Source organism: Kryptolebias marmoratus, linkage group LG16 (assembly GCF_001649575.2).
Source record: "Kryptolebias marmoratus isolate JLee-2015 linkage group LG16, ASM164957v2, whole genome shotgun sequence".
NCBI classification, from domain to species: domain Eukaryota; kingdom Metazoa; phylum Chordata; class Actinopteri; order Cyprinodontiformes; family Rivulidae; genus Kryptolebias; species Kryptolebias marmoratus.
The window spans coordinates 3,484,855-3,509,384 of NC_051445.1; the positions used below are offsets into that span (position 1 = coordinate 3,484,855).

A 24,530-nucleotide genomic window follows, 5' to 3' on the forward strand; every position below is an offset into this window, starting at 1 on the left:
CCACATTCCCATTAGACTGGACTCCTGATTGTGTACAGTTATGTCTGGCACCTATTTTGAAGTCAGCTGTCTCTGGAGTAGAAAAGTAGATACATTATGTACATTTGAAATAAAAAATACAGGCTTAAGTAAGCTAAGCTAAGTAGGTTGCTATTTCATGGCTCTTGATTTGACCAATCTCATTGAGCATCACTTTGGTTCAACACTTGTTATCTAAATCTGTTTTATTTTTAATTATTACTGACAAACCTTTTTGCATAAGCAGAGGAAGTGTGAGGGATTACTGGAGGCTGGAGACCAGGGATAATTTGTTTATTCACATTTAGTTAAAGAGAGTCAAATCAAAGACTTACTTTTTGGACATTTAAGTCATCAAGAAGTTTTTTATAAACACTTTAAAATATGGTATTTTGCTAAATATAAAATAAGGTTCTAATGAATTAATAACTGAAGAAAGATCCAGTTTAAATGAATTTATTACAGAAGCCACTAAAACAACCAAAGCAAATAAAAACTATATGTTCCAGTCCCACTTCATAGTTAGGGCCTATTTAAAAGGATTTATTAATGTTTTATAAAAAGGTTATTCACATGTGTGTAAACACTGTATGAAGCATTAACAATGACTTATTAAATAAATGTCAGAAAAGTGTTTATACACTGAAGAAGGCTCAGTATTTGGCAAGCTCAAGTGTTGTACTTTTATTCATTTTTTCATAATTTAGATTTAAAATATCCAACATTTGTCAGCAGGTTACCTGCATGTAAGCACTGTGAGCATTTGTACATACAAAGTTTGTTTTGGTGAATGAAGTTAATTAGTTAAAAAGGTAAGTTGAGCAACGAGCAATAAATTAAATGACTGAATGGCTTGTTTGGAAGGAAAAAGCTTGTTTTTATTTAAATAAATAAATAAAAAAGAAGATGGCAGCAGAATTTAGGAGACGTCTGAAACAACGTCCTTTGAGCAGATGAAAAACAAAGTTGAGATGTTTTTACAGTAACACACAGCATCACATATCAACAACATATCAACACAAACAGCTTGTAGCAACTGTCTGGCACGGTGGTGGAGGAGTAATGATTTGGGCCTATTTGGCAGCCACAGGAAAAAAGACTAAAACTTTAGCCTAAAATGGGAGACTTGGCCACGATCAGGTCATGCAGCAAACAAAACATTGATCCAAAGTACTGCAGAAAATCTACAACAAAAAGTGTAAAACAAGAAAAGATGAAGGAATGTCTCAGTCAGCGTTCAGACGTCTACATGACTGAACACATTAAAGCTAACTGTGTACAAACAAATACCAGCTAATCTCTGAAGTGAGGTAGTTAGGATGAGCTGTAAACATTTCCTACACAAGGAAGAGACGATAAGGTCACAGCAAAGATAATTCATGTTATGATTATCTGTTCTAGTTGCTTCTTTGTGCTTTTAAATGAGGATCTACATCATTTCCCACTCATTTTTATACAATATTATTAGAAAGCATAGGGCAACTGAAAGTATATGTTGATGTCATGGTGATAAAAATCTAACCATATTAACATTCTGCTATAAACTGACCACAAAATATAAAATTAAATTTCAATTTATCTGCCTCATTAAGAAGAAAAAGTCAAACAAATTGAACAGAAAATCACCCTGCCTGTTAACTTTGCTTGCCTTTGCTTTGCCCTTCAAACAGATGTTTTGCATTTGTCTTAACTCTGGGTTTTCATGAGTTTTACATATTAAGGAAAAAGTGTTCTCAGATAGTTAAATGTGACAAATGCACATATGGACCAGGGAAACCCTCCCTAAAGCAACTATTTGCTCCAAGATACCTTCGTAATACTCTGCCTTGTGACCGCTGCAGTCAAGATCCAAAATATAGTTAAATGACTTAATAGTTTGCAACAAAGGACAACATTTTTAAAGCCTAATTATTTAAGCTCATAAAACACCAGGTAAGTGTCTTCTATGATCTCTGCCATGATGCATTACCTTAAAACCTAGAGTGAAGTTGTATGTTTGTGATGATGAAGAAAATAAAGACTCCTTTTAATCTGTTTTTATCTTCAGATTAAAATAAAGCAGCTGTTTCTGTTTTAGGAGCCCACTGCTGCTTAAATGCTTGAAATAATCGGAACTAAAAATATGTCAGTCTGTCTTATCTGAGCTGCAGGGTTTCCAGCATGTATCACTGGCTGCTGGGGAGCTGCGTTCAGTTGAAAATTGTTTGGTTAGCAGGGAGATCACCGGAGTCTGGACAGAGACATGTTATTTTTATCGTTTTTCTTCTCGAGGCGTCTCTGGGGCGACATTGAGCTCCCGTACCTTCCAGACTCCTTCCAGACTCTGGTACTTGAGCAGCTTTAGAAGTGCAGGACAGAGGAGGAGATTCCCGTAACTCTTTAGGAAATCAGCACATAAATAAAAGCCCAAACCATCAATATTTCTGACATGCATTTCCCCCCATTAAAATTCTACTTTAAACTGACCACAAAACATAAAATTTAAATCCATTTTTTTCCTGCCTCGTTAAGAAAAAAACATCAAAATTAAAAAAATAATAGAAAATCACCCTGCCTCTTAACTTTGCTTGTCAGGATTAAGGGTTTGTCTTTGGCTTGCCCTTCAAGCAGATGTTTTGCATTCATCTTAATTCAGGACTTTCATGAGTTTTATGTAAAAAAGTCTTCTCTCGCTGAGCCTTTGTGGCTTCGGCTGCTCGGGTCTCAACAAGGAGCCAAAAAAAGGGCTGAAGTCATGACTATCAGTGAGCTTCGAAAGTGTGTAGAACGAGACAGTAGGCAACCATTGTTTCTTCTCACACTCCTGGTTCCTCTCTGGCTCGTTCTGCTTCAGGTCAGAGCTGAATCTCACCACGTTTTCATCTCTTTGGCTCAGAAACCCCAAACGGATCTGCATTAACTGCGTTTTCACAAACAGGCCTCTGCTGTCAGTTTGTTCACAGGGAAATACTTTAACTTTAGCTTTTGAATGCTCAGTGGCAAGAACAAACTAAAAAAGTTGAAGGTGATGAGAAAAAAACAAATCTAAGCTCTGTTTTTATGGAAATTCTTGTTTTTATAAGACACTAGATGTTTATATTCTAAAAGATGAAGGGCTTCCTTTAATAAATATTTAAAATAAAATCTGATTTTTCCTCTTTCAGTGAACCTCGTTACGGCCATGGAAATAATCACACATTTTGTTCTGCTCACAGGTTAGTGTTACTCCGAATGTCTCTGTGCTTTTCTTAAAACCGATAAAACAGCTGCCGACTTTGTTGTTGTTGTTGCCTGAATAACCTTTTTAAAACTGCAACTCAAACTGTACGATTATGTTTTTCCTCCCGCAGGACTGTGCTTTTCCTTTCTGCAAGCCAGCGCAGACGAGGTTGCCAGATACAGGTTTGTTTTATTTTTCACCCCGAAAACATGGAAGGAGGCGCAGATCCGCTGCAGGGAGGAGTGCATTGACCTCGCCACCTTCAACTACATGGAGGAGATGGGTGACATCCTGTCATTTATCGAGGGCAAATACGATGACGCCATCTGGTTTGGGATGTGGAAAGGGGAGACCAGGAGCTGGCACTGGTCTCTGACCCACAAAGATTTCTACAAGAAAGGAGAAAAAGACTACATGCCTTGGTTCTTCCAACCAACCTATCACTGTGGGACTTACAAACAGGGATATATGTATTCACTTCCCTGTTCCAGTACCCTCCCTTCAGTTTGCGTTGATGGTGAGAACCACATATTTTAAATTTAATATACAGACAATTTACAGACCAATATAAGGTAGATTTCTGCTGCAATCCCAGAATGGATAAAAGGATGTTGATAAACTCCCACACTGTATTTGGTCACTGTATAAGAACTGTGACAAAAACATTATATGTTCTGAATTTCATAGCATTTTTTTCTTAAACTGAGATGATAAAATAAATATTGATAGTGACAATAACTAATAATAACAATAATATTTGTTCATTTTACCAATTTCAAAACAAAAGCTTTGCCTCACAGAGCAAACAAACAGCTCAAGTTTTAAACAGCTGTTGTTTATCAAATGTTTTAGTCATTTATAAATAAGATGATAGAAGGGCAGTGAAACAACAAATATAATTTCCTTTTTCTGTCTTTAATGTTATGATTTGTAAATAGATTAAAATGTAATGTTTCTAAAATTCTGTTGGTTTGTTAATGATATTGGTAGGGAGGAAAAACATTTAAATTTAGACTATAACAATCTGCTGTGCCTTGTGAAACTGCAGCTACCTGGACTTAAATAATCTCTGCAACATTCACCTGTGCAGGAGAAGAACTTACTTTAAAGTTTTCAGAATAAAAGTGGCATCGCTTGAAGAAATGCATATCACCCGCTGCCTTGTCAAAGTTTCCTTGTGCGATCTGTTAGTGCTCACATTATGTGTTCGGGATGACTCTCAGTTGTAACCATTTTTGCATTTGTTAAAGCATAGCAGTGGCGGCCATCTTAAATCAGGTCGAGTTGGTTACTTTCTGAGAGTTTCATTAATATTTATCTGGTGATTCATAAATGAATACACACATTCACTCAGGCAATTAGATAATAATAATAAGGCCTTCAAATACCAGAAAATAAACATTACTAAGATATTTATTTTTTTATCCTCAGTATTAAAAAATGGAAAAGCTCAGTACATTCTGATTAACGAAGTAATGAGCTGGACTTCGGCTCAGACCTTCTGCAGAACCTTCTACACAGACCTGACCAGTGTGAGGAACCCCGTTGAGGCTGGGATCATCCAGGAGATAATCGGCTACACGGAGGTGTGGATCGGTCTCTTCAGAGACCCCTGGGTTTGGTCGGACCAGGGGGACTCCTCTCTGAGACTCTGGTCTGCAGATCAGATGGTGTGGAGTGATGACAGCAGCGAGTGCGCGGCTATGCTGAAGAACGAATCTGGGCGATGGGGAGGACGGAACTGCACAGAAAGACATCCGTTCTTCTGTTCCTGCAAATACCCAGGTCCTGATTTCTGAGAATACTTTGTTTAATGATTTTTATTTCAATCTAATTACTTCTGCACACTTTGTGCCTTTATATCCACTCATATATCAACCATTCAGCTCCTTCAGGAGATTCATGTTATAGCTTTTGGTTACTATTTCAAAATATTTAACTTATTTAAGACATTTTAGCTATTGTTTAGCAACTTTAACCTTTAAGCTAGCCTTTTTAACTCACTTTAGGTTTAATTAGTGTTTTGCCACTTTTAGCTTCTCGGTAGCATTTAGTTACTTTCAGGTTTTAGTTACGGTTTTGCTACTTTTACTTTTAAGCTAGCTTTTTACAGCTTTTAGCTTTTAGCTTGCCTTTTGATACTTTTGGCTATTAGCTAGTGTTCTGCTTATTTTAGCTTCAACAACTCAGTTTCATCTTCTTCAGCAAAGTTCAGTCATTTAGCACAGTTTTCACACTGCGTTTTAGCAGAAAATGCAGAGTTTACGATTAAATTCTGTATTTTCTAAATATTTGTGGTTTAAATTCCTCTTTTTTTAGAGTGCAATCATTTTACCTGAAGCAAACGAACAACTCCTAACTGATGTGCTCGTCTGTCGCTGTGTTTTTCCACCATAGAATCCAAACAGACGTATGTCAAAGTGAGACTCAACCTGTCACCCTCAGCGCTGAATCTAAATCACCCCAACGTGCAAAAGACTTTGTTAAAACAGGTAAATATGACAACTGGTTCTTCTTAGCGCAAAGACAGATGCATGCAGGCAAAATATATTTTATTCTTCTGTATTATTGCACTAAAGTCACTTTTAATACACGCTGGTGTCAAAATGAAACATAAAATGAAATTATTGTGCATTTTATGTGACAATCAGCAGTATATTCAAAGCTATTTTAAGAAGTTTTTTGTTAGAGATTTATAACATGCAGTGTCTATATTACTGCAGGAAGTAATGGGTTTATTTTAAACATTTACTGGGTCTTTTGGTTCCTCTTAAAGCAAATAAACAAACAACTAAATAAAAAGAAGTTACAGTGAAATAAAGGTAGAAGTCTTGGACTGAAAAAATTAGACAAATTTAAATGATCTCCCTCCTTTTGTGTCAGTTTATGATGTGAGAATGTTACATTTCTTTGCTCGTTCGTTTAAAAACAGAAAACTGAGGTAGTTTGTCTCAGAACAAATAATTCTAATTTAGTGGTAGGTTTTGTGTTTTTATTTTTTTGCTGTTAAATAAGTCAAATATTTAGCGATTCAAGCGCACTTGATGAATGGTTTTCTGTCAGGTTTCAGAGATAAGAGAACACATCTTGTTTTTTTTTTTTTTTTTTTGCCAGATGGAGCTAAAGCTGATTGAAGATGGACTCGATGTTATGCAGACAACATGGCTAAAACAACCAGATGGAAAGATTTTTGTCAAAGAAACTCCTTGATGACGACTGAGGGCGTGTTGGACTTGAGTTTAAAGGATAAAACGTCACTACAGAAGAAAAATGCATTTTAATCTGAGTAAATAAAACAAACAATCAATCTTTGTTGTATTATACAGTAATAATATATGTAAGGTAAACTGTAAGGATTATTTTAAGGGTAGTCACAACAAGGTGACTTTGTTACTTTGTTCTACTTTAGTCATTCATATATCAAAACATTCAACTCATTCAGAGCATGGGTGCTGTGACCTTTGTTTTTGTCATTTTTAAACATCATTCTCTTTAAAATCTGCTTCAACGAGATGGTTCTGTTTCTGTCTTCTTATGCAACTTTTAGCTTTCAGCTGCCATACTGCGACTTTAGCTAGCACCTTTTGCCTTTTAGCTGATGTTCTGCTTCTTTTAGTTTCAGCTCACAGCAGACATTCAGCACTCTGGTTATCAAAAGTTATGTTCATGTATTTTTCTTACATTCAGCTGATTAACAGAAGCTTTTATTCAAAAAGATCTAAAAATGAGAAACAACATTCAAGCTTTAGCTGAGTAAAATTCCTGGTTATGAGCCTAAAATACATCATTTAATTTACGGTGATTTACGGTATCTGTGTGTTTTATTGGTTTAAGTTTATTTTAAAAATTATTATTAATCTTTGTTTACAAGGTGTTCAAGCAGCATCACTTTATGATAATCTAACAATAGCAAAAACCTGTGTGTACTTGAAATAAAACTCTGTTAACATAATTCAGTTTAATTCAGTTTATTTATATATTGCCAAGTCACAACAAAAGTCATCCGTCTGTCTAAGGAAGCCAGCGGATCGCAACAAGTTTTCACTTCATCTCGATCTCCCATCCTGAGCAGCACTGAAAGAAATGTGGAAAGAAATGACTCCATTTTAACATGAAGAAACCTCCAGGAGAACCAGAACCAGAACCGTCTGGCGTTAGAGAGGACAGGAAAGAGACCTGGGATCGGTCCGGTATCTATGGGAAGAAAAACACAAAATTTACAAATATGATGACAGCAGTAATTACAAATACAAATATGGAGCAAAGAGAGAGGATTTACAGCAGCAGATGAGCTACAATCAACCAAACAAACCTCCTGATTATTTGTAAAGTGGGTACAATAATGAAATGGTGTCCCAAAATAACTTCATCCACAAGATGAATCCTGCTAGTTTAACTTCAGATCTGGATTATGTGTGAAATGGAAGAGAGAGAGAAAACCAGTTTTATTAACATTAGAAAAGGAGAATGGGTCATAGCAAATTTAATAAGACTCTTCAATAAATCATAAAAAATAATATAAATGTAGTAAACCAGAAACACTTCAGCCTGTGTTTATGGAATGTGAGGCTCATAAAGAAGAGAGAAAACATATCGTGTCATTTTGAGAGAAACAAACTTAAATCCATAAAAGCTGTCAAAATATGTGATTTTTCAATTTTTTTGATTAGATTTATTCTATTTGTGCATCATCTATGTTAAAAATAACAACAAAAATTTGTATCATTCACTACCAAAAGTCTACCACATAATTTGTGACAAATTTTAGCAAAGTTGTGTTTTGTTGCCAACAATTACGAGTTGTTTGTTTACATTGGAACGTTGATGGGTACACTTCGGAAAGTCTCAGCACAAAACTGATAATCTGTAAAACAGACGTAAACAGAATCAGGTGGAGAACAACAGAGTCAGAGACAGGTGGAAAGAGGAAAGGTAAAGTTTGTCTCTCTTTATCTGTGAGGACGAGAGGAAACCGGAAAAAAACGCTTCATTTCTCCTTTAATAAGATTTATTTTCTGTCAAGGTCCTGCCGACACCTTAGGTGGCGGTAACGCACCTTTTCAGGTGGTTTGCCAACCACCATTAAACCGTAGAAGAAGAAAAAGAGAGCGCGCCGCTTCAGGAAGCTGAGGACGAACCACTCATTTGTCCTTACAGCCGTAATGGACCGGTTCCGAGCGTCCTTCCGCCGACATTTGGGCGATGTGAACTGAACCGTCTGCTCGCCTGGGCTCAGATCCGTCCGGACATGAAGCAGGAGTACCAGGACCTGATCCTCCAGGCGTGCGGAGCCTCGTCTCTGCGCGTCGGCGCGCAGATCCAGACTCTGTGGAGCGGCTACGGCGAGATAGTTCGGCTGCACCTGGACGGCTGCGAGCGGCCCTCGGTGGTCGTCAAGCACGTCAAGTTCCCGGAGGAGGCCGAGCACACGGACCGCTCCCACAGACGGAAGGTCAGGTCCTACCAGGTGGAGACCCACTGGTACCAGAACTATTCCACCAATCCGAGCTGCCGCATCCCATCCTGCCTGGCTGCCCGTTCCTATGGCGACGAGATGCTGATGCTGCTGGAGGACCTGGATGTGGCGGGTTATGACCAGAGGAGGTAGGACCACTGCAGACTTTCAGTCAAATATCTACTTTTATCTCATTAAGACTAAATAAATAATAACCTGTTTGATGAATAAAGAGCTTTATTAATACCTGACAAGTCCAAACAAGCTAAAGATAGTTGAAATTTTTACCTTTTTAAGAGAAGAACGGATTCAGTTTTAAGAATTTTTAACAAGATACTAACAAGTCATGAGCTGAACGTGAAGATTTGGCTCAAGTTTGATGGATTTTGGGCTGACTAAAAGCAGGTACACTCACATTATGTTGGCAGTAAGAGAGCTGAACCTCTAAGGTTTATTAGCTGTTTGTTGATCTATTTTTGTACTGTACAAAACCAAAAATTATAAAAAAAAGCCCTCTTTTCCAGCCCTTAGAGGCTTTAGATGAAAATGAGTGAAACATTATTATTTAGAAGAGTTTTGTTCATGTTGGATGTAAATGTTGTCGTTTTTAGGACCAGTGTGAGGGACAGAGAGATACGGGCTTGCCTGAGCTGGCTTGCCCACTTCCACGCTCTCTTCCTGGGTGTGGAACCAGACGGTCTGTGGCCTGTTGGTACCTACTGGCACCTGGAGACCCGGCCTGACGAGCTGGAGGCCATGGACGACGCCGACCTGAAAGCTGCAGCCGCCGACATCGACAGGAAGCTCAACGAGTGCCACTTCAAGACCATCGTCCACGGAGACGCCAAGCTGGCTAACTTCTGCTTCTCCAGGAGTGGACAGGATGTAGCAGCCGTGGACTTTCAGTATGTTGGTGGAGGGTGCGGGATGAAAGATGTTGTGTATTTTCTAGGAAGCTGCATGGACGAGAGGGAGTGTGACAAAAGGGTGCCGGCTCTGTTGGAGCACTACTTCACCGAACTGAAGCTGTGCGTGAAAAAAGACGTGGACTTTGACGCTCTTGAGAACGAGTGGAGGGAGATGTTTGCATTCGCGTGGACCGATTTTCATCGTTTTCTGCTGGGATGGATGCCGGGACACTGGAAGATCAACCGATACAGTAAGCAGCTGACCAAGGAGGTTCTGCACAAACTGAAGCAGTAACCAAGAACAAAGAAGCACAAATCCTAACCATTAAAATACGAGTGTTGAACTTGAAAATCTAAAATCAAATGCTAAAAAAAAGTTCTAACAAACAACTTCAAGCACTTTCCTCCTCTGTGTTCTGTCAGGGATGCTAATGAGTCATTTGTGGTTGAATAAACGTTGTTGAGAAATCCTGTTATTGTTTACTAAAACAATCTAAATCTAAAGAATGTGTTAATTTGGTCTATTCCAGTCTGTTTAAGACTTGATTCCTTATTTTTCTCATTCTTATGGTACACAAAAACATGAAATTCTGTTTCCCACACACCTCCAGTTTTGAAAAACAACAGATATTTGTTCAGTAATAAACTAAAATAATATTAATAAGATACAATTTTAAGGTTAAAATAGAATGATTTATAAAATACTGTCCCTATATATAAGATCTTATAATAAAATAGTGTTTATTATTAATGTTAGTTTGTTATCACGACTTTAATATTTATTTTAAAATGTTAAAACACTTGTTAGCATCATAACTCACTTCTAACTAATTCCTAGTCATTATTTTAAATTTCTTAACTTCTGGGTCCGCACCATTTCAACACCGGTGAATATAGTGGCGCACTGAGCAGGCGGAGTTTGCTCACCATTTCAAGCGGAGCTAACGAGCTAACGAGCTAACGTCTAATATACCCTCCTATATCATAAACATAAACACTAATTTTTATATGTGAGGGTTTTTTTAATAAATGCAAAGATTAAAACTAAAGCATGCATGAATAAAGTTAATGAATCTGTTGAATATATAAAATTAAAAACAGTGTGCGCAGGTTATTTTATTGAAAGTGTTGTTGCACATTCGTCATCAACGGCTAATATCATAATAAATTTTCATTATTAAGGTGACGCCTCTTTTCCCTTTCTATCTAAAACTAAACTCCCCCCTCTCCGCCCGTCATCACTGTAGCCGGGTCGTGCGCCGGCAGACCGGTAAGGAGCAAACCCACAGATCAGCTGTTGTGAACGAGGCGGTCACGTGGTTTCCGCTCGCAGTCGACATTACAACAACAACAAAGCGGGGCGAGCCGAGCGGAGACGAAGAGACGACGGTCTGCCACAGGAGAGTAAACAGGTACAAAAAGACGACTTTATGGCAGTAAAACCTGACATTAATGATCATGTTTAATCAGATAAACGTGCTGTCACTCCGGAAACGGTTTAATAATCAGTCGCTGCGGAACCACAGCAAAGCTAGCTTTAGCTAACAAGCTAATCATTTTCTTCATGATCACAAAATACCCGAAACACCGAGATTGACTCGGCATTAATAGTTCTTTATTTGCTTCAGGGTTTCGTACTTTAGTTTAAAAATGCCCAAAGTGAAGTAAGAACCTCCTGGTTTAGCCTGTTTGGGGGGATTTAGCCCTTTGCTGAGTTGGTTGGACAGTTTAAAGGTAATTATGTAAGATGGTAGGTGTCAGATTTACTTTCTGTTTGGACCGATCCGTTTTCTTGCTTAATTATGTCCCAGAACCTTTTCTGCTCCTAAATTAAGACTATAAGTTTTAGCTAAAATAAAACTGGTCCGTGTTGTTCATTATTTAAACATTAACAAACAGTAAAAAGTTACCTCACAGTGTCTTCATTTATTTTATTATAAAATGGTTATTTATGTTTCACCTTCAGTCTAAAGTCTTATTCAAAGTAAAATGGTCCGCAATAAAAGTTAATATATTACATTTTTTATTCCAGAAATCAAACAAATCTTTATTGCATTAGATTTTAATAAAACAGAAAGTTGTTTTAAAACAAACAAGATGCTACAGTTTAGTGTTAACTACAGTTTTGTCCTAATTAAAGATCTTCATGCAGAAAATATGATATTAAAATCTTCCAAAGACTTCCTAAAACACCTCCTGGAACTTTATCTTGTTCTTAAACTTTTCTGTTTCATTGTTTGTTTAAAACATTTGTTGAATGATGTAATCCTCCCAGATTATTTACAGATTACTCATCATATCTAAAGTTACGTCCTCAAGTTTTTACATTTTAAACTCAACAAATTACAGAATGAATTAATGTGCATCTGTTTTAAGTCAGTAATTTATAGGAAAAACAGAAGGTTTCTCCAGAGTGTTTCACTTTTCAAATGGTTTTGATGTTTTTATAATTTCTTCATGAAGCTTGGAAAGTTTTCAGAGAACAATCTGTGTAAACCTTCAGTCTTTTCTTTTTATTTAAAAGTTAGGTTTTCAAAGTTTGGACTCAAACACTGCTGTGTTTTATAGAAAAAAACCTGCTTTTAAAGTTAATAGTTTCTATTTAGTTTTAAGTGGAAAACTGTGTTTGTTTTAAATCTCAAATAAAAACCTTTGGATCATTTTGTTGTTAGGTGGATTTATCAAATTAGTGCTCAACTCTTTTTTAAATTGTTGATTTTAAAAAATCCCAAAGATGAAATGAAACCAAGCCGACGGTTCGGCTGTTAGCTGCTGTTTAGGGTCAGTTTTACCTGCAGGCTCTTTCTGGGTTCGTTCCCACCCGTGTTTCAAGAGGAAAAACAGCATTTTTTAAAATCCAGTATTTTCTGGTTTTACCACGAAGAACATTTTGAAGTTAGTAAGCCGTGAAGTAACTCTAAAACAAAAACTGTTGCTGTCATGTTGTTTGAAACAAAAAAAAGGAAAACACATTTAAACTGCTGCCCTTTAGAGGCTGTGTTGATCTGTTTGTTCCTGGACCAGGTCTGAAAAACAGCCTCATCAGGACATTCAGACTGAAGAACAACCATCTCTGACAGTTTGAGCTGTTCAACCTGCTGATGTAAGATTAGGACTTGCAGAAAATGTCATAAGTTGTGGGCAATCTCATAATAATAATAATTTGCGAGCCAGAATCTTAGTTTTATTTTCACGCTATGACTAAAATGCAGGATCTTTATGGATTTCATCAAAATGTAGAAAACATTTGTAGAAAGTTTCAGCTTCAGTTAAGAAGTCAGTCGGATAGTTCACGTTGGAAGCAGGTAGATAAATATTGATGCGTTAAAGAAAACATTTGTAGTAACCTGAAGCACCATGTTACCTCGACTGCCAGGAAATGTCTTCGTTCTTCGTTGCCCGGGGCAGATGTTCCCGACGAGCCTTCCTGGGTTTGCTTTTGGTTTCTCTGTGTTCATGTTTGATGCTGTTTGTTTTTCAGCTGTTCAGAGATTAGCAGTTGGTGAAATCAGGAAGGCTCCTTTAACACGATGACTTTAAAAAGGTAAGACTTACTCTGACTCTGTCTACAGCTGTAATACCTGTAGATTAATTCATATTATTTAATTGTGTTATAATTTGATATCTGGCTTTTTGTTGGGGAATCGCTTCATCTTAAAGACTCTCTTCTGTGTATGTTTTAATACAGGAGATACTAAGTTTGCTTGTAATAATTATAGTTTTCGGTCAAATTCTGCAAATCCAAGTGGGTTGTTTCAAGTTGCAGTTAATATTTAATAGTATTTAAACAGATTTTGTAACTGTGAGCCGTGAAGGATTGTTGTAACAGTAAGTTCAGTCGTGTAATAAACACATGCCGTGCAGCTAATCCCTACACACTCAACCAGTTAGAGCAGTTTTATCTGTAAGAGAACAAATAAAGACAGATATAATGTATTTAAAGGAGTGGTGTTTGTCCAGTTGTTGCTCATGTGTCTGTGGGGAACTGAAACAGGCTCTCGCATGTTGTCCCAACAAAGGAGGGGGTTTTTGTGTTTGGATTCTGGTCATTTCTGCTGTAAACTTTCCTCTTTCTGTTGTCATCGTGTCGCTCCCCTCACGTCCGGCCCGGCTGACCCGCAGCAGGATGAGTTCCACATGATGCATCTGGATTGTACTTCTCTTGGTCCCCCAGGCTCGCCAATGCCTCAGAGTCCATCCAGCTCCTCTGCTTCTGACTCCAGAGTGAGTAAACGTAACACTTCCTTGTTTTAATCTGCTGGTTTAACGATTGATCAGGTGACAGATTTAACAGAATGTCTTTTTGTACGAACTCTGACAGATGCTGGAAACTATTCAGTCCTACTACAGGTCTTTGAGTCTGTATCATTTCCAGACAGCAGTCTGCCGAGTTTCTTTAGAACCTTAGTTTCACTTTGTGTTTGTGTTGTCGTCACAGAGCTCAGACGGCACCGGTTCCCCCTCCCCTGCCACCACACCAAATCTGGACCGTCAGTCGGACTCTTCCTCCTCTGTCCCAGAAACTCACGATGGGTTGAGGTATCGGGGGGGCTTTCCCCCTCATACGTCCCAGAGCTCCTCCGGCGTCCCTCCGTGGTGAGCTGCTCCACCGACCTTTAAACCTGAAGAGACAAACATCATAGAAACCAACATAGTAGAATGAATTTACTAACCTTAAAAAGATGATCCACTTTCACATAAAAAAATAAAACTACTTATATATAAATGTCTAATTAATATGCTAGTTCTGTTTTATACCTTATTTTTTGTCAACAAGGGTTGTTTTTTATGTGCGACATAAATACATTTTGATATGACTTCTGATTTTTTTACACTAGAAACATTGCTAAGTCGTTTAACAGCTTAAATTTGAAATTTAACCACAAAACAAAATTATGTCTTTGCAGAATGATATCAATTTAAAAACACCTCTTTTCCCATCTAATTTTAAATCTACGTAGCAAAAAAGGAAATGCACATTTCTATTATCTTAACTGATAGAAGTTCAGATAATAGAAAGTGTTTATAGTGAAGTGAATATTATAATAAAACAGCAGATTGGAAAAATCCCCGCAGATTTAATCACCTTATCAGGGTTTTTTTCTGTCGGGGTGAAAACAGCTGATTGTTTATTATTCATGTGATCAGACATGAATAAAACCCTCCTTATGTCAAAAGGTTTTTGTACACTTTTTAAAAATAGAAATAGAATTTTCCTCCTGTTCTCAAACGTATCAGTTTAGACTCATTAAAAACAGAACGTCGTGTAAAAACCTGAACAGGCACCACATCTAACAGAGATTCTCAGAAAGCCACAGATGACTGAGTGAACCGGCAGGGCTGGGCTGAAATGTGTCGGACTGAAAGACGTTTCAGTTCAATAAATGTCAGATTAAAGGGAAATGCTGCGTGAATTTAAAGACCAACGTTTTCTGGTTTGTGTAAATGTTGGTTAGATTTATGGTATTCTGTTCTTCCACAGCCCAGATGCAGCCCGGGTCCCTCTGCAAGGCGACCTCCCCGCCGACATGCCCCCCAACCCCATGTACGTGCCCATGCAGATCCTGTGGTGGCAGCAGATGTACGCCCGGCATTACTACATGCACTAGTGAGTGACAGAAACGTTTGTAGGCGCTCAGAGATCGTCAGTGGAACGATCTGTTCGACGTGACGTGAGTTGATGTGTTTCCGTTCCTCCTCTGTAGTCAAGCTGCTGTAGCTGCCGCTCAGCCTCCCGCCTCACCCCCCTCCTCACCCCTTCAGCCCGCTCAGCCTGACGAAGCTACTCAACCTCCGCTGGGTCCCAACCCGGCCCAGAACCCCCTACAGGAGAACCAGCCGGCCAACCCCGTCCAGATGAACGCCCAGGGCGGGCCGGTTTTAAACGACGACGAGCTGAACCACGACTGGCTGGACTGGCTGTACACCGTGTCGCGAGCTGGCGTCCTGCTCAGCATCGTCTACTTCTACTCCTCCTTTAGCCGCTTCGTCATGGTGGTTGGAGCCATGCTGCTCATCTACCTGTGAGTCACGCTCAGACACAGTCCTGCCAGGAGCTCCTGACATGCCCCTCCTTAGGAAAGTGGGACAAGTACAGCGAACAGTTAAATCAGTTTACAGATTCAACAGGTGTGAAAGTCAGCCTTTTAGAGATTTATAACACAGCTTGAACTCTGTTAGTCAAGTTCTCTCAGGTTTTTCTAGGCTTTTAGAGTGAAAATGAGGTCTTTTTTGAGTTTTGTCTTTGGTTCTGTTTGTTAAGAAGCTTGTTTAGGCTTTGAAAAGTTCAGTTCAAGGCTGGTGGTGTTCCTGTCTGTCTACAGTACATTTCTTCCGTCAGAGCATTTTCAGATGGATTAGCAAGTGTAAGCTCATTTTTAACAGTTTATTTACCTGAAGCGTTCAGGTTTAATCTTAATACCAAGGAGGAAAACATCAGCAGTGATCTTAGAGACTTGATGTTTTATTTACCTAATTTAAAAGCCTGAGAAAAGCTTTGTTTGTTCCTTGCAGTATTAAAAAGGTTCTTGTTGAAATAAACACAAGTTCTTTATAGGTGAGCAGATATTTTTGGGTTTCTCCTTTTCTAAAACGAGTTTCAAAGGAAGCCCTGAGAGTTTGTTGCTGTTTTCAGGCACCAGGCACGTTGGTTTCCCTTCAGACCGGAGCAGCAGAACCTCAGAGGAGCGGAGCGGCCCGGCGCTCCTCAGAATGAAGGGCAGAGACAGCAGGACATACAGGAAATGGTGAGTTTAGGACTTTCTTTAAGCTTCTCCTTTCTGCACTGCACTTTTTAAGTCAGGGGTGTCTAATCCTGGTCCTGGAGGGCCACCATCCTGCATGTTTTCCCTGTTTCTCTGCTCCAACACACCTGATTCAGAGGTTAAATCACCTCTTCATGTTCTGCAGAAGCCTGTTAATCACCCATTGATTCAAATCAGGTGTGTTGGAGCAGAGGAACAAGGAAAACCTGCAGGATGGTGGCCGGAGAGGACCAGGATTGGAGACCCCTGCTTTAAGTCGACTACTGTTAAATGTGACCTCTTTTAGAAGGCTTTTAGAGCGAAGGTTAATGGTAATGTTTTCTCAACACTCTTATATATAGTTCTGAATGCTTTCTGTTAAAGTAGATGTTAAAGAATGTAAACAGAGCATCCAAAGGTTAAAATGTTCCACTCCTTTACCAGGAACGTATGATGGACGAAGGGATGGAGGATGATGACAGTGGTGAAGAAGGTGTTGGAGGTCCAGAGGACCAGGTCCAGGCTGCTGCTGCTCTCCAGGAACCGAATTTCCTCACCATCGCCTGGTCCTTCATCAGCACCTTCCTCACCTCACTCATCCCAGAGGGGCGGCCGCAGCCGGCCAACTAGGAAGACGTAACACTACAGAATCTCTGTTACTGTCCTAAAAACCTGCTCCACCTGTCAAACGCCTTCATTCATGCCTGGACAAGAAGCAGAGGTCTGCCCTGCTGCCTGCAGCTGTGGAGAGTGTGAAAATAAACAAACTGTGGTTTAACAGAATGTTACTTTATGTTAATGGAGTAAACTCTTCAATGGTGAGGATTTTTCTTTTTTCATTCGTCTGTGGTGTTTTTGTGGAGGAGCGCCGTTGACAAACAGAGCCGTCATTACGAGCAGTGATGAAGTCATGCTGTCTGAAAGTTTTTTTTATTGAGGAAAGTGACTCAAATGAAAAGAAAAAAATATTCTAATCTCCCTGAAGTGAGAGGGAGTTGTGTGTCCTTAACAAACCATAACAAAAATCTCCTTTACGACGTTTTCATGTCTGCACAGAGGTGCTTACAGACGCTTCTCTGTGTATCATCTGTTTACACATGTAAGAATACGCATCTTTAATTCTTCAATCTATGCTTTTGGAATAAAACATGCTGCACTTTAACTGGACTGGTTTCCTTCCTGGACTTCATTCTGCTTTTCTTCTGACGTCCTGAAGGTGGCAGCGTCCACACACACATTACTGTTGTTGGTTTTCACACACACACACACATACACACACATGATTTAGGCTCCTTCGCTGCTTTAATTTCAGCTACTTTACAGTTAGGTTTTATTGTAAGCACACTTTTATCTAAATATCTGATATTATAAAGCAACATTATTTTTTCTTTATTAATTTTTATTCCATAAAGTTGAAAAGGAGAATTAAACCAATAATTACTAACATGATGGGAAAAAATAGTTGGTCAGATTCAGTCATTTTCTTTCTATTAAGTAACAAAAACAATTTCTTTGAGGATATGATTTGAAGACAAAAGAATATGTAAGAAAAATAAAATCAATGTTAGAATTAGGGCATTGATATGTAGAGAAAGAAATTTCACTAACTTATAAACCTCTCCTTGCTTTATGTGTTACTTTTTCATTTTTATCTGTTTAAAAAAACACAATTCAAAGATTCATGTTGCTAAAACAATAACATTTGTTAGCTTTCATTACTGTACCCTTGAATCTTTATGTAAAAAAACAAAAACTTAGTCAAATTTATTATATATTTATTTAAAATATCAACTACATGTAAGCCACGATGCTGTGAGAAGCGAGAACATTAAACTTAAAGTTAATTTGAAGTCATGCAAACTGCACACAGCTATCAGATGGGATGGAAATTATCTGAAGACATATTTTATAAAGAATGACTTCTTTAAAATCTTTTAATTTCAGGTCAAAATCTTCTGCACAGTACCTCCGTCTCTATCCGAGCTCACCAGTTTAGAGTTCGCACAAAACCTCTCTTGAATTTAAAAATGTTTCATCCACAATGAGAACTTTCCCAGTGGTGATCATCAATGAACTACTGATACTTTTAACTACGTTTCCTATATGTTTCCCACAGGTTTCCTACATGTTTCCTACATGTTTCCTACATGTTTCCCACATGTTTCCTACAGATTTCCTAAATGTTTCCTATATCTTTCCCACAGGTTTCCTACAAGTTTCCTACATGTTTCCTACAAGTTTCCTACATGTTTCCCACAGGTTTCCTACAGGTTTTCTGCAGGTTTCCTACAGGTTTCCCACAGGTTTCCTACATGTTTCCCACTTGTTTCCCACGTTTCCCACAGATTTCCTACAGGTTTCCTACAGATTTCCCATAGATTTCCTACAGGTTTCCTACATGTTTCCTACAGATTTCCCACAGGTTTCCTGCATGTTTCTCACAGGTTTCCTGCATGTTTCCCTTCATGTTTCCTACATGTTTCCCACATGTTTCCTACAGATTTCCCACAGGTTTCCTGCATGTTTCCTACATGTTTCCTACATGTTTCTCACAGGTTTCCTGCATGTTTCCTACATGTTTCCTACATGTTTCTCACAGGTTTCCTGCATGTTTCCTACATGTTTCCTACATGTTTCTCACAGGTTTCCTGCATGTTTCCTACATGTTTCCTACAGGTTTCCTGCATGTTTCCTGCATGTTTCCCACAGGTTTCCTGCATGTTTCCTACATGTTTCCTACATGTTTCTCACAGGTTTCCTGCATGTTTCCTACATGTTTCCTACATGTTTCTCACAGGTTTCCTGCATGTTTCCTACATGTTTCCTACAGGTTTCCTGCATGTTTCCTGCATGTTTCCCACAGGTTTCCTGCATGTTTCCTACATGTTTCCTACATGTTTCTCACAGGTTTCCTGCATGTTTCCTACATGTTTCCTACATGTTTCTCACAGGTTTCCTGCATGTTTCCTACATGTTTCCTACAGGTTTCCTGCATGTTTCCTGCATGTTTCCCACAGGTTTCCTGCATGTTTCCTACATGTTTCCTACATGTTTCTCACAGGTTTCCTGCATGTTTCCTACATGTTTCCTACATGTTTCTCACAGGTTTCCTGCATGTTTCCTACATGTTTCCTACAGGTTTCCTGCATGTTTCCTGCATGTTTCCCACAGGTTTCCTGCATGTTTCCTACATGTTTCCTACATGTTTCTCACAGGTTTCCTGCATGTTTCCTACATGTTTCCTACATGTTTCTCACAGGTTTCCTGCATGTTTCCTACATGTTTCCTACAGGTTTCCTGCATGTTTCCTGCATGTTTCCCACAGGTTTCCTGCATGTTTCCTACATGTTTCCTACATGTTTCTCACAGGTTTCCTGCATGTTTCCTACATGTTTCCTACATGTTTCTCACAGGTTTCCTGCATGTTTCCTACATGTTTCCTACAGGTTTCCTGCATGTTTCCTGCATGTTTCCCACAGGTTTCCTGCATGTTTCCTACATGTTTCCTACATGTTTCTCACAGGTTTCCTGCATGTTTCCTACATGTTTCCTACATGTTTCTCACAGGTTTCCTGCATGTTTCCTACATGTTTCCTACAGATTTTCCACAGGTTTCCTGCATGTTTCCTGCATGTTTCCCACAGGTTTCCTGCATGTTTCCTACATGTTTCAGGGCCAGCCTCCAGCATTCTTCTATCCACAGAGTGTGAGTTTGTCTTTAACAGAAGAACAGAAATGAGACTTCTTGTTTTGTTTCTGCTGGTTGCTGAAGTCAGACTTGCTCACGCTGACGTCACTCTGACACCGTCCTCACCGGGGAGGGTGTCGAAGCTAAAAAGCAGCTCAGACAGCGATGCACTTCAGAGTCCTCCAAAACCCCCTAATCAAATGACCATAGATTTTTCTGTACTTGGTCGTAGAAGGCCCAATTAATTATGCATGACAGAGGCTTGACGGCCACTTGATTTTGTTACATGTGCCCCCTCTGAGCCGTCGATCCAATCGGGTTAGAACCCCCACCCCTCTGGGGTGAGGGTTAGACTCCCCTTATCAGAGGGGGAGAGATTTCTTTAAGAGGGTGTTTGGGACCTTGTAGGACATTTCATCATCATAATAAGTCGTTGTTATGCAGTCGGCTCACTCCTGCCTCCCTATCAGGCCTTGTTGTCTTTGGAGAGGCAGCAGTTGGGCTGGACACCTGCCACGGCGCAGAGACACAGGAGATGGGCCGGGTTTATTAGGCGAACGGAGGAAAGATGGGGAGGACAGATGAGGGGTGACACCTGCGAGGATGGGATGCTGATACTCTGCAGCAGCTTTCAGTAAAAGTGCCTCCTAAAAGGGCGTCTGCCCTTTAAGGCCATGTGGATCTACAGCTGCATCACAGAAACTGAAAATGTTTGTCAGTGCAAAACGAATGTTTAATAAAGCAGGAATCATTTTAAGTAAATGTAGGTTTTCATTAAGCTGTTCTTTGATGTGAATGACAGAGAACCCAAATGAAAGTAAAATATGAGCTAAAGAGCAAGAAAAGGGAAAATTTCACAGTTATTTTAATTCGTTAAAAACTATTGACAAGACTGCAAACAATAAAAATGTCAAAATTTGCATCTGTTTAGTAAAAATTAGTTTTGGTTGACCAGAAACAACCTTGACAACTAACAAAAGTCCAGTAATTTAAAGACTTTATTGATCTGTTTCTTGTTTTTTATGTCATTTTTTTTCTTTTCAGACACAGATTCATTCCTGAAACAAGGAAGCTTTTCAAACATTTAGAGCATGGAGGGTTGACATTTACGTATAATTTATTCTGTATATTCCATATTAATGAAAATAAACAAGTGAATATTTTTCTTTTTAGTTTCTATTCTGTTCACTGTTTCTAGTTTTCTTTCTTCTGTCAACAAGATGTGTTAAAATGACAACAAGAGGAGAAAGAAAAAAATGATTTTCGAACATTATAAGTTCATTTTAAATTTAAATAATTTCTATTGTAAAACTATAATAAACACGACATCTGGTCAAGGTGGAGTAACTTTGACAGTCCTGAACAATATTTTTGTTTTGCTCAAATCGTGATCTGCTCACACCTCTCTTCTTCTTCTTCATCTTTCATCTTCTTTCTCTGCCCAGATGCCACACCAAGGACCTTCCTAGCTGTGTCTGTAATCACTGTGGCTGTAGTCATCTGGAAGCTCTTTCTTACCACCCAGAGTCTGAACTCCTCAACTTCCACTATTTGGTCCTCTTCTCTGCTTTTACTCTTTTCCTCTTCTTCACCACAACAGTCATCCTACACACCGCGCTCTCCTCTGCCACAACCTTACCTCTTCTACTCAGAGTACCACCTGTGTTCTCCTGCTCACATCTCTCTGCAGACTTAAAAAACAAGTCCAGTCATTAGTAAAGTTTAAAAGCATGAGCTCCAGTAGTAAAAGTGTGAGGAAACTCTGCGAGCTTCAACTTCACACCTTAACAGATGGAGTCTAAAGCAAGACAAAGAATGAACCTGAAGACTGTTGAACTCAATGCTAATGCAGGGGTTATTCTTTAATTCAAGCGATTCCAATATCTTTAAGTCATACATAAACCTGCAGTCACAGAAAGCTGAAACAACAAGCTTCATCACAAAGAGGATGAAGGGGGGGGAAACAAAAAAGCAGAAGTGAAAAGCACAGAAAATAGTAGGACAATCTGGGTTAGTTTGAACACCTCTTTTGTCCTTTCTTCATTTTTGTTTTTTCAGTTATAACAAATAAATATGCAAAGCTGTAAGGATGGATCTTTAGGGTCATTAAAAATTCTCATTTTTGACCCCAAATCTTGACCCTATCCTGCAGATAGTCCAGTTTCTTCTAGACATTGAGCAGAAATGACCTCATGGTGCAAAACAAAATGGAAATAAAAAACTGGAACACTATACCTAAACTGGTAGAATGCAAAAAATGACAGCGATAAAAAAAAAAAAAAAACATTTCGTAGGCGTAACAAATGAATAGATGGGCGAGGTTTTGTTCAAGAAGAACTGCAGAACTTTTAATGTCAGACCAAATCTGGTCTCATAAAACTTTAGTAAAATCTTCTGTGTTTAAGAAGAAACAGAACAATGTTAGTGCAGGAAGTGAAATTAGTTTGGGCTCTGTCGTCCTCAGACAACTTTACCTTCAAGGTACATTTCCCCTTAAACGATTCTCCATTGTTTGCCAACAGGTCTGACATTTCACCACAAACATATCTGTGTGTTTGTGTCCTTTGTCCCGCCCGGAGCATTTTGTGCCCTGTTTGTTAAAAGCACTTTATCGCTAAATTTGACTTGGCACATCTTGTCAAGAGAGATTGCAGCTGATGCGGCTCCATGACCTGCAGATAAAACATCCATTAAGTGGCTTGTCTGGGGCTATTCTGTACTCTTAACCTATTAGCATATTGTTAGCCATTTCCAAGTTGGTGCAGCGGTGGATGCACACAGCCGTGCTGCAGCCAGTCACCACGCCATAAAGAAACCGCCTCTCACTCTGCTGCTAAATGTCGTCTCAAACATTGTAATGCTTACCGGCTATCCTCTATCAGACGATTCAAATGACCACTAAAAGCCTGAGGGAAGGGAAAGAAAATGGGGCTAAAATGCAAAATTGATGGAAATGACATTAGATTCAGCTCATGCTCCTCACTGTGTAAATTATGCCCCAAAATGGACTCTCTGGCCCAACTGTTAGCTCCAATTTGTTGGGCCATACCTCACGGTGGCTTGTCTCGCCCTTCCTCTCTCCCTTTAATCCAATCAGAGCCACACTGGATGTTATTTATTTGTTTATTTATTTATTTTTGAAGGATGTAAGCGATTCTTATCAGGGCTGAAGTAGTGTCTTCTTCCTGGTGAAACGGTGACTAACGTCCAGCCATCGATCCGTCAGTTCGTCTGCGGTGGCGGCTGATGGCTCTGGTGATAGACTTCTGTGTGTGTTTATATGTGTAAGAGTGTCCATTGAAGTCAATAAGACACATGAGCAGCTTTTTCAAACTAAAGAATTTTATCATTCTTGTTATCTGCATTGTGTTCTTATTTATCGTTGCAATAATGATTTTGGTTCGCATTAATTGTTCTTTTTTTCCTCCTGCAATAAAAATACTTATCAGATGTTGTCCCTTTTCAAGAAAAACAATGCAATGTTTTGCATCCCATTGTTTTAGAATTACATGAAAATGATATCTCCAAATAAGTAAAACGAGTCATTTTAGCTAAATAATAACTAAAGTATCGATGTATTTACTGTTTTCCCTGTATTTAATTATTAATAACATTTAAACACTGTTTTTGAAAGCCCTTGTACAGAAACTGCCCCACAGAACTCAAATGCAGCTGAGCATTGTGTATTTTAGGAAATGTGAGTCAGTTAGGAGTATTTATTGTGTTTCTTGTGTTAGTCAAGAAACACTTTATTACAGACATGTTGCTTCATCATTAAATTTCTTTTTTATGGCAGGAATGTGCCAACAGGACAGCTAACCTTTTCATTAAAAGTGAAGATCGATGTCATTCCTCCTTTTAATGTTTTCATGTCTTTTAGTCTTGTTTTTATTTCTGAGTGCGGTGTCAGAGCATTGAATTAATTTTATTGTTTATGTTTAAAATCATGCATGCAACAGTGGATACCTTTGAATCCTTTATTTAAATTTACCTCAGGTGTGGTTTATCTGCTGTCACTGAGCTGAGAAAGGATCTGCACAACAATAACAAACTGGGATTTCATGGAAAAGGTTGATGTACTGATTTTGAGATCTCATTTATTGTTGAGGTACAATACACTACACTACTGTGTGTTTTATTGATGTTAGGGCCCATTTGAAACTGATGAAAACAAGATATTTTCTGTTTTATCAGAGTTCTTCTGATGTCACATCAGAATATCTCAGAACTCTGAGTTTTATTCACTTTTATAAAACATTTTCAAAATTTCCCCCAAATTCTCTGATTTTACTCAGAGCATAAAGGCCATCCATCCATCCATCCATCCATCCATCCATCCATCCATCCATGCATCCATCCATCCATCCATCCATGCATCCATCCATCCGTCCGTCCGTCCGTCCGTCCGTCCGTCCGTCCGTCCGTCCGTCCGTCCATCCATCCATCCATCCATCCGTCCATGCATCCATCCATCCGTCCGTCCGTCCGTCCGTCCGTCCGTCCGTCCTTCCCGCCATCC

The 24,530-nt window shown here is 39.0% G+C and overlaps 3 protein-coding genes across 4 annotated transcripts; all 3 read left to right on the plus strand.

Annotated features, from left to right (window-relative positions):
• Positions 1–4,672: 4,672 nt before the first annotated feature.
• Positions 4,673–7,161, plus strand: LOC112450973 (C-type lectin BfL-2-like). The gene is made up of 3 exons (XM_025008694.2): positions 4,673–5,002; positions 5,615–5,709; positions 6,332–7,161. The coding sequence occupies exons 1-3, from the start codon at positions 4,693–4,695 to the stop codon at positions 6,425–6,427; spliced, it is 501 nt and encodes a 166-aa protein (XP_024864462.2). The 5' UTR covers positions 4,673–4,692; the 3' UTR covers positions 6,428–7,161.
• A 1,141-nt stretch (positions 7,162–8,302) lies between these two features.
• Positions 8,303–10,040, plus strand: pkdc (protein kinase-like domain containing). Its single transcript, XM_017428590.3, has 2 exons — positions 8,303–8,821; positions 9,284–10,040. The coding sequence occupies exons 1-2, from the start codon at positions 8,466–8,468 to the stop codon at positions 9,873–9,875; spliced, it is 948 nt and encodes a 315-aa protein (XP_017284079.1). The 5' UTR covers positions 8,303–8,465; the 3' UTR covers positions 9,876–10,040.
• Positions 10,041–10,856: 816 nt separating this feature from the next.
• Positions 10,857–17,490, plus strand: herpud2 (HERPUD family member 2). Of its 2 annotated transcripts, none has more exons than XM_017428573.3 (8): positions 10,857–10,992; positions 13,062–13,124; positions 13,706–13,804; positions 14,019–14,176; positions 15,063–15,188; positions 15,286–15,603; positions 16,215–16,326; positions 16,768–17,490. In XM_017428573.3, the coding sequence occupies exons 3-8, from the start codon at positions 13,718–13,720 to the stop codon at positions 16,951–16,953; spliced, it is 987 nt and encodes a 328-aa protein (XP_017284062.1). In that variant the 5' UTR covers positions 10,857–10,992; positions 13,062–13,124; positions 13,706–13,717; the 3' UTR covers positions 16,954–17,490. The 2 variants fall into 2 exon arrangements, with proteins under 2 accessions (XP_017284062.1, XP_017284061.1); XM_017428572.3 differs by having other exon boundaries at positions 10,858–10,992; positions 13,703–13,804.
• Positions 17,491–24,530: the final 7,040 nt, after the last annotated feature.